The 10096-nt window shown below is 41.3% G+C and overlaps 1 protein-coding gene across 1 annotated transcript in view; it reads left to right on the top strand.

Moving 5' to 3' along the window:
- Nucleotides 1-10096, top strand: part of arhgap45b (Rho GTPase activating protein 45b) — a 20102-nt gene that overhangs the window by 4341 nt on the left and 5665 nt on the right. Inside the window, exons 4-18 of the mRNA XM_037674814.1 lie at nucleotides 2069-2209; nucleotides 2306-2390; nucleotides 3245-3317; nucleotides 3437-3512; nucleotides 4788-4919; nucleotides 5044-5105; nucleotides 5197-5307; nucleotides 5386-5466; nucleotides 5552-5719; nucleotides 5849-5986; nucleotides 8013-8206; nucleotides 9212-9321; nucleotides 9459-9545; nucleotides 9648-9749; nucleotides 9831-9994. Coding sequence (XP_037530742.1) covers nucleotides 2069-2209; nucleotides 2306-2390; nucleotides 3245-3317; nucleotides 3437-3512; nucleotides 4788-4919; nucleotides 5044-5105; nucleotides 5197-5307; nucleotides 5386-5466; nucleotides 5552-5719; nucleotides 5849-5986; nucleotides 8013-8206; nucleotides 9212-9321; nucleotides 9459-9545; nucleotides 9648-9749; nucleotides 9831-9994 — 1724 coding nt within the window. The remainder of the gene's footprint in view (nucleotides 1-2068; nucleotides 2210-2305; nucleotides 2391-3244; nucleotides 3318-3436; nucleotides 3513-4787; nucleotides 4920-5043; nucleotides 5106-5196; nucleotides 5308-5385; nucleotides 5467-5551; nucleotides 5720-5848; nucleotides 5987-8012; nucleotides 8207-9211; nucleotides 9322-9458; nucleotides 9546-9647; nucleotides 9750-9830; nucleotides 9995-10096) is intronic.

Below are 10096 nucleotides of genomic sequence, written 5' to 3' on the forward strand. Positions count from 1 at the left end.
TCACTAGCATCCTCACTCACTCACATATTCACTCACTCACATACTCAATCTTCCACTTGTTCCAAGTCAAGTCATGGGGGCAGCAGCTTGAGCAGGGAGGTCCAGACAGCTCTTTCCACAGCCACCTCTTCCAGCTCTTCTGGAAGGATTCCAAGGGGTTCCCAGGCCAACCGAGAGACACAGTCTCTCCAGCATGTCCTGGGTCTTCTCAGGGGTCTCCTCCCAGTTGGACATGCCCAAAGCACCTCCCTAGGGAGGCACCCAGGGAGCATCCTTACCAGATGCCCAGATCACCTCAACTGGCTCCTCTCGATGTGGAGGAGCAGCAGTTCTACTGAGTCTCTTCTGATAACCGAACTTCTCACTATATCTCTAAGGGGGAGTCCAGCTACCCTGCGGAGGAAACTCATTTCAACTGTCTGTATCCATGATCTCATTCTTTCAGTCACTACCCAGAGTTTGTGGCCAGATGTTGCTAGCTAAGAGTCATCCCAATAAATACTTTTGAGTGCTACACATCGAACAAGCTCTTTTATTTAAAACTTTGGCATTAATTGTTGAGGTCAGCTTTGTCTGACTGGCAAATTATCTCATGAACGCCTGGGTGGATTTTAATGAAACTCATAGAAAGTAATCATTGAAAGATTCTTAAAGATAATTACTTTTTTTTTGTAGTGGACCTGATTCCAGAATTGTCACAACCGATAAACATTAGTCAACTCAAATTCCATAATTCAGTCAATTTTACAGATATTGAGTTGAAATAGGGGTTGTGTGGTACTTGAATGTGCCACCAAAACCACATTCATAACATAAAACATAGCATAAATCAATTTGGTGTCAAATCTGTCATGAAAGGGAGCAGGCAATATGAATTCCTTTAACAACAAGGGGACTTGTTTCCGTGCGTCACAGAAAGCAGATCATCGCCACATCTGGTTACTCATCTTGCAAAACTGTCAGAAAGGCCACATCCTCTGTCATTTACTCAAGTCTTGTTCTGGTTTTGTGCTGCTGCAGCTCCAACACGGTCCTTTCAGCATGAGTGTGTGAGGACGAAGGCCCAGCTGTCCGCCAACCTCCATCAACAGCAAACGGCAAAAAAGAAAACTAAAAATAAAACGCAGGACAAATTGTATGTGTCAAAGAGAAAACACTGAATCATGCTGCAGATGTGTCACTGCATGACCAGCCTCCTTGGTCAGATATTGATGACCACAGTGTCTGTTTAGTAACACCAACCACAAAGAAAACCCTCAGACTTGTAGTTTAAAGAATATTTTTGAACGGGACGAACTTTTGTTCTTTGTAGCAGAAAATGGAATAAAAGGATTGTCTACTACTCGCATGCTTGATAAGACTGGTGCGACTTTGCTTTCAGAAAGAAGGCTGTACGTTGTCTTTCTTGCTACAAATGCTATAAGAGGATATTAGAAAATAATTTTGTAATTTTGTTTGTGTGTGATTTATGTCTGTTAAATTTAGGACTGAATGATAAATCAAAATGTATCCTTGTCTTATCAGTGAGCGCAACATCAACCTCACTGGCCCACGCCTGGTTTAGATGTAAGGAATGACAACAGAGAAAATGAGAAGTGAGGAAAATGTGGGTTTATTGCCATTAATATTGTCATTGAAATATTAAAAACTAACTCGCATCACAAGTTTTTCCTTATATTGTGCATCCCTACAGACCTGAATGATGAAGTGCTAAGATGACAAACGCCTAATTTTACATTTAAATGATACAAATGAGAAACTTTGTTCATGTTTCACATAAGTTAATGATGAAATATGAACTAGTTTATCCATTTGCTACTTCAAAAGATCCAATTGTTAGATCTGATAACTTGTTCAACAGTCTTGTTTTATTTTGCAAATTATTATTATTAGGCATGTTCTTTTACCGTTTTATGCACGATTCATGATTATTAACTCGATCTTTATAGACATTTTAAATAAAAGTTATATAAACTAGTGAATTTTCCAACAGCAGAACAAGCCAAAGGTGTGTTGTTTTGGTGTCCTTTGTGGGTCATCTTATCGTCCATGTTTTCGTGTCCCACAGGGAAGGAGAGCCAGCGACCCATAGCACATGAATGTTTGGGAGAGGTGCTGCGGGTTCTGCGTCAGGTCATCAACACCTACCCTCTGCTCAACACTGTGGAGATCCTCACGGCTGCTGGAAAACTCATATCTAAGGTCAAAGGTCGGTCATTTCTGGAAAGGAGCTTTTTAGCCTTTAAAAGTTACAGTAAACAAAAAACACAGGAGATTTTGAGGCTCCGGCGTGTCCTCTGTTCAGGTTTCCACTACGAGGCGTGCAATGAGACGGACAAGAAGGACTTCGAGAAGGCCATCGAAACCATCGCTGTTGCTTTTAGTAGCAAGTAAGTATCTGAGCCACCCTCACATCCCGTAGTTTTATTTACAGGCTGTCTGAGCTCATGTAGTTACTGAGCCGCGGCGTTCAAACGGGTGACATGCAGCTCGTCACATCCAGTCAGATGGTGTTCCTGTTGCTGAGAGACGCACATTTGCATGTGACAAAGCTGAAAACAGGAAGTGGTTTTTCATCTACAATCGCTAAACCAAAACTTGAAAATTCAGTTGAGTACCTGCCATGAATTAAATAAACAGTTTCTACTGAATACTGTAAGAACACTGGATCTGAGATGTGGAGAGAGAGAAAGAGAAAAATGATGGAGGACAATAAAAATAAATTTTTGCAAATTCTCAGTTCATAAACTTTAAGCTTTTTTTTCTTAATCACTTGAACCTCTTATGATAAATCTGTAAGGACAGTCTGTTATTGAATTTAATGTTTTTTTTATTTTAATTTTAATTGCAGCAACACTTTCTGCCATGTTTGTGTTAAAACTGTCAGTTTTAGGAGGAAGTGAGCTGACAGACAGTTGAATCTGCCTGACGAGTCTGTTTCCTTATTCCCCTCCCACTCTTCCTCTAACTCATGTTTCTGTCATCAAGGGAACACCAAGAAGAACCCACCTTCATTGTTTAGCTTTTTAATGAAATTACCAAATTTAATAAGAAAACTGATTGAACTTAAAAAAGTCACATAGTTTCAAAATGTTCTTGATCACTTCCTGTATCCTGTGTACCTGTGTAGGTTTCACACGAGGCTCAAACCTCTTCCTCTTTTAAAATAAAAAAAATGTTAAAACGTGCTTCTTTTTCACAAACCGTGCAGCTGCTAAATGATGTCTGTGCTGTTTCCCCTCAGTGTGTCTGAACTGTTGATGGGAGAAGTGGACAGCAGCACCCTGCTCTCTCTGCTGCCCACGGAGAAGAGCAGAGTGAGTTAAAAACCCAGCAGACATCATTTTAAAAAAGTGTCAACATGTTTAAAAGTCTTCCCATGCATAAAGGGATCTTCACTCCTAAATGTGTGTAATGAATCATTTCTGCACTTCAGTCAATGGAGAACCTCTACGCTGCGACGGGTCAGGGAGCAGAAGGAGGACACTTCCGGAGCGACCTGCAGGACGTGGGTATGCAACAACAATGATGTCTCTTTTCAAGTTGTTGCCTCTGCGTTTCAGAAGTGTTCATTTGACACAGCTGCATTTTTGGTCCATGACCTTTTCTTCAGTAAAGAGTTGAAACAACTAGTAAATAAATTGCAGAAATTTATAGATTTTACAGTTTACAGCAAACAGTGGACTGCAGGTCTCTCTTGTGAGTACCCGAGGCTCAATGGGATTAACCTGTATAAATAAAGGTTGAATGAATGAATGGATATCTCCCTCTGCTGACATAACAAAGTTCACTGATACTTTTCTACGTTAATTACCTATAATGGTCAGTCACATTGAAAACGAATAATTTAAAAAATAATTGGTAATTAGCTTTATCCTGATGCATGCTCAATAATCCAGATAGAAAAATGCAATTAGAACTTTTTCGATCCTGCAGGAAATTGTGGTGCCAGAGTTTCACTAAAAAGGACCAAGGAATCACACAAAATATAAAAAAAAATAAAAAATAAAAATAACAATATAAAAAATAACAGAGAATATAAAAATACCAGCAATTAAGTTCTAAAACAGGTCAGGTGCAGATGGAAACATTAAAGTGTTTAATGTGGTGCAGGATTAATTTTATTGTTCTATGTGTAGACAGGGGTAGGTGTTGAAAAGTTTGATGGCCACAGAGAGGAAGGAAGAATGGAAAGTCTAGCAGTTAAGTCAGGTCCTCTGGATGGATTAAAAAAATAGGATGATATGATGATCATAGATGTCTGATCAGTCATACATCGGGGAAACTAAACAGCCACTGGCCCAAAGGATGGCCCAGCACAGAAGATCAACTCCATCCACCCTCTGAGAACAGCAAGCAGCCATCGGGGCACTAACGGTCAGTCATTAAGCTGATGGTCTTTTATCATGTGACCAGCTAGTTTTGGCTGTCAGCATCAAACTGGTTGATCCACTATGAGAAGGTGCCATTTATAAGACTGGGTTTAATGCAGCTCCTCTGACTGAAGAAGTCTTTTGGATAAAACATGAAACGTTTAAACAAGTTTGTTTTATATTTTTATTTTTTAATCCATCCAGAAGCCCCGACTTAGCTTTGTTAGGTAATGAACTTTACACACATTAGTGCTGAATAGTGCTTAAACGTACAAATAAAGGTGCGTGTTCCCAAAATTCAAATAGTTTTGTTGTGCCCTTTACCCACTTGACAAGTCGGTCGACAACAGCAGTTTGTTACCACAGAGAAGTTTGTTCCTGTATTGTGATGAGCGTTGATGTGTCGATGCGTAGGCAGAGTTGAGGAAGTGGATGTGATCCTGCAGCGCAGCGAGGGTGGGGTGGACTCGGCTCTGCTCTATGCCAAGACCATTTCCAAATACATGAAGGACCTGATGGGTTACGTGGAAAAGAGAACTTCACTGGGTGAGTGGAAGTGCCAAAGGTTTAGGTTATTAGTGGGTAAATGTGTCAAATAGAAAATCTAAAAATGAATTTCAGTTCTTTTTTTTTTTTTGTATGCATTGATGCTAAAAACTTTGTTTGACAGAGACCGAGTTTTCCAAAGGACTTCAGAAACTGTATCAGTCCAGCAAACATAGCATAACACATGTAAATATCAATCATCCTAAAACAAATAATTCAATCTCTGCCATACATTCTTCTGAAATTAAATAAAAACCTTACTGCTTGTTCTGTTCAGCCCCATATGCCCCTGTTCTCCATCTACTCCCTGGCTCTGGAGCAGGATCAGGAGCAGAGTGTGGGTCTGCAGCAGGCGAGCACCACCCTGCACACCCAGACCTTCATCCAGGTACCACCAGCACAAACTTGGCCTCTTTCAGCGCCGCAGCTTTGATTTTTAACCTTACACGTGACCGTGCTTGCACAGCCTCTGATGCAGCGCAAGCAGGAGCATGAGAAGAGGCGGAAGGAGATCAAGGAGCTGTGGATTCGAGCCAAGAGAAAACTGGTGTGACCTCTGATCATTTCCATATTGGAGTTAGTTTTCTTCCAACAGTAAGGTGTGAAAATGTGCGTTTGTTCTGGCGCTTCAGATGGAGTGTGAGACGAACCTGCGAAAAGCCAAGCAAATTTACATGGCCCGCTGCGAGGAGTACGAGAAGGCTAAAACGGCAGCCTGCCGAGCCGAAGAGGAGGGAGGTGGCTCAACAGCAAAGTCTCTGGAGAAGAAAAAACGAGTGGAAGAAGAAGCTCACAACAAGGTTTCAATAAGTTTATTTCACTGGACTGTTTGATGGTCTTACGTTTGCACCAGTAAAAAGTTATACTGTGGGCTACCTAATATGAGATGTGCACTGAAAAGAACTGAACGTCAACGTGTGTGCTCACAGGCAGACGAGGCGGAGGCCACCTACCGTACCTGTATAGCAGATGCCACCACTCAGCAGCTGGAGCTGGAGCACACGAAGGTCACAGTGCTGAGGCAGCTGCAGGATGTCATCAAACAGAGCGATCAGACGCTCCGCTCGGTCAGAACAAACGCAACAAACCCCGTCTCGTAGATGGATTATGATCGTCTAAGTGAAAAAGAGCATCCTCCTACTTTGAATTTTAGAGTTTTACATATCAGAACAGAATAAAACTAATCTGATCTTTACTAAGTACTACCTATTGAAATCTAATGTTCAATGTAAACACACACACACACACCAGATTCCACGATGTCATTATTAAGAAAAATAGCCCAAAGGGAAAATGTGGGTGTGGAAAACCTTTTCTCTGCTTCTATAAGATTTCTGAGGAGAAAGTAGCATCCAGGTGCTGCTGATCAAACATATTTATTGACTGTTAATATAATTGATCCAAAATGCTGCTGCCAGAGTCTTAACTGGGGTTGGTAGGAGAGATCATATCTCTCCAGTTTTAGCTTCTCTCCACTGGCTCCCTGTCAAATTCAGAATTTAATTCAAACTCTTACTTCTAACCTACAAAGCTCTCAACAACCTAGCTCCATCTTATATTACAGGTCTTATTGTTTCATATTTTCCTAACGGAGCACTTCGCTCTCATACTGCAGTCTTATTCATGGTTCCTAGAGTTTCCAAAAATAGAATGGGAGGAAGATCTTCCAGTTTTCAGGCTCCTCTCTTGTGGACCTAAAGCTGACACATTGTCCAGTTTTAAGACTTTCCTTTTTGATAAATCCTATAGTTAAGGTTGGCGTATGCTACCATAGGCTTAGACTACTGGAGGACAAATTGACCTCATTTCTTAAAATGAATTGTAAAAATTGAATAGTTTGCGTTTGATATTTCTATCTTAACATGTGATTCTTCACCTGCCATTGTGTATCTGTTCCTCTCAAACCCAGCTGGTCGAAGCAGATGGCCGCTTGTCCTGAGCCTGGCTCTGCTAAAGGTTTCTTTCTCATGAGGGAGTTTTTCCTTTCCACTGTTGCCTCTGCGCTTGCTCAAGATGAGAGTTCTGTGATGAGTTAAACTCAAAGCAGTCTGCTCCTCAGATTAATGGTGTTAACTTACTTTTTATATATATATATATATATGAATGTTTCTGTTCAGTGCCCTGAGATGATTCTGTTGTAACTTGGCCACTATAGAAATGAACTAAACTGAAATGAATTGACTGATTGTCATCAGTCTGATCACCTTCTCTACAAACAGAGGTTTTGTCCGTTTGCTGCTCTGAAACCTACAGGTGTGTGTAACAACACTGAGCAGTAAATGACCTTAGAAAAACAATCTTAGAGGGGTTAAAGTTTATTTCCAAACAATTTGGAGTCCATCAATCGGCAGCGGAAAAGATTATTCCGAAGTAGAAAACATTTCAAACAGCTGCCAATCCTCCCATGAGTGGAGGTTGCAGCTAATTCACCCCAAGGTCAGACCGTGCAGTGCTTGGAGAAATGCTAGTAAACGGAAGAGCGCTGCTTCAGACTATACCGGCCTCAGTTAGCAGGATAAAGTTCACGACAGGGTAAACAAAGACTCAAGTTTGCCTTGTGTGGAACGGTTGCAAGGAAAAAACCTGTCAACAAATAAAAGATAATGGCAGCATGACTCGGCACAAACATCCTGCCAACTGTCAACCCCAAACCTCACCAACCTCTGAGCTGAAGCAACAATGTAAAGAAAGGAGAGCTGCAATTAATCCACAACCATCAGAGACTGACGGTCACACAGAAAATAAATACTTTTAAGTTACTGCTGCTGGAGTTGGTTCTACAAGATCATGGGGTAGACTTAGTGTTTTTTTACATAGCATTTCCATTTTGGCTTTGTTTTTATTTTATTTAATAAATAATAATAATAATACTTTGTTTATAAAGCCCTTTAAAACAACCACAGCTGCAACAAAGTGCTGTACACATAAAATTGACATGGTGAAATTGGCTTTTGTAGAAGTTTGAACTGACTAATTAGAGATTTTATGTTCTGATACCATTCAAACGCTTAGTACAGTTGTGGAAAAAATGTTTTTCCTGTTTTCAATTCTTTGTGCTACAATTACATGTATTTGTCAACCTTTCTCCTCTAGGCGACCATCTCCTACTATCAGCTCATGCACATGCAGACGGTCGCCTTGCCGGTCCACTACCAGACTCTGTGTGAGAGCAGCAAACTGTACGACCCCGGCCATCAGTATGCTGCCCACGTACGAGACCTTCAGCTCCCCGAGCAGCCTGGCATCCACTACATGTTTGAGGCATACTCCCCCTCCAGCTCATCACAGTAAGAAACTCCGTCAGTCACAGTAAAGCTTCATATTTTAGCTGACATTAGTACCAAGTGTTAAGCCAAGATAAGAACATGTTGGTGCTGAACTCAAATGTCAGCACAGTAGCACTAAAGTAAATGTCCAGAGTTGTAACATACCGTCATTTCCAGACTATATAGCGCACTTGAATATAAGCTGCGCTTGTGTATAAGCCATGTGTGTGTCCACATTGTAACATGAGATATTTACACAAAGATTTTTAAAACTTTTACTTAAATACATACCAGTAATGTACACAAATATACATACAGTAAATGTGTTTTTTTTTAACAGTGCCTGTAACACAGGTGGTTAAAAATAAAAACATACAGAAGCCTACGGTCACGGATCACAATGTTCGTCTTCCTCCTGTGCACCAAAACCACTGAAGTCGTCTTCAGTGTCAGAATTGAACAGCCTCAGAATGACTTCGTCACACACGTCTTCAGTCTCTTTCGTTGCCGCTTTCAACGTCATTTTCGTCTTGAGGCAAATTTGCGATTTGATTTACGATTCACTTATTCTGAGTGGTTGTAATATTTCGTTGTGTACAACGAGGGGGGAAACTCCCACAGGGAGGGGAGGAGAGAACGAGGAGGAAAAGTTTCCTACCCTCCAGAGTGGACCAGTGAAACCAAGTTTCATTTCATTTTATCGCTGTGGTCAGTAATTCCATTGGTCAGCTTTTTTTTTACTTTATTTATACAGGTCGAATCACAAGGACCCACCCCGCAAGAGAGAAGTGAATTGGGCAGCTATGTGAGCATCCAGGTGTTTGACGAAGCTAAATGTTTTGGCGGCATGAAGCTCGTTAGCCCATCAAAAAATAAAATAAAATAAAATAGCCGCAGCATTGTATAAGCCGCGGGGTTCAAACCATGTGAAAAATGTAGCGGCTTATAGTCCGAAAATTACGGTATTTGTGCAACAATCCTAAACTGAGCTTACAGCTCTGAATACATTAACTGTTCTGTGTGCAGACACGGCTACAGACCCAGAAATGATAGCTTCAATACCGACACAAGTCAAACGGACTGTCCTGCCATCAGTACGGATTCATCGGCTGCAGATTCAGAGGCTCACCGCAAACGTAAGTGGCGCCTCGCGTGGCCTGACAGAGCTGTGCTTTTGCAAAGAAAATAGTTGATTCGTGTTGTTTTTACTTAGAGCTTTTAAGCATAAATTGTATTTTTTTGTGGTTGCTCTCATTCTTTGTTGTTTATCCAGGACAAGGGCACAAGTCATGGGGTTCAACGGTGAGTAACGACAGTGTTGGAGGAGAGGGAGGCCTGGATTTTCCCTCCACCAGCACAGGTGAGTCGTGGACAATACAGTTACTAACATAAAATTTCATCTGCTTTTCCAAACCAAAGTGTGAGAAGCCCTTGTTAATATGCATGTAATGTTCTGTTGTAGGTGACATCCCTAAAATTGCTCGAACGTCATCAACTGGAACAATGTCGTCTGACGAGGAAGCCGATGAGAAAGATGGAAACGTGGCTTCGTTTGAAACTCCAAGTAAATTTCAGTGATTTTCCTGTTTGTGTAGCCACTTTGTGTTCTCCTGGATCATGTATGACAAGAGGCCGTTCTGTGCAGATATTAACGGCATGGATCCAGACGTGGTTGTTTCTGCCAGACCATTCCGAAACATTGGCTTGTCCAAAGCGGCTCAGACACACCGGCTGAGGAAACTACGAACTCCCGCCAAATGCCGTGAATGTGACAGCTATGTTTACTTCCAAGGAGCTGAGTGCGAGGAGGTGAGTGTCTTGATCAGGACAAATATCTAACCAAATAACCCTCACTATCTTTTTCTATGTTCTGAGGGGAAATAACAATTAGACATTTTTAGTGGAGCAACA

The sequence above is a fragment of the Nematolebias whitei genome, chromosome 3 (genome assembly GCF_014905685.2).
Source record: "Nematolebias whitei isolate Nwh7 chromosome 3, NemWhi1, whole genome shotgun sequence".
In the NCBI taxonomy this organism is placed as follows: domain Eukaryota; kingdom Metazoa; phylum Chordata; class Actinopteri; order Cyprinodontiformes; family Rivulidae; genus Nematolebias; species Nematolebias whitei.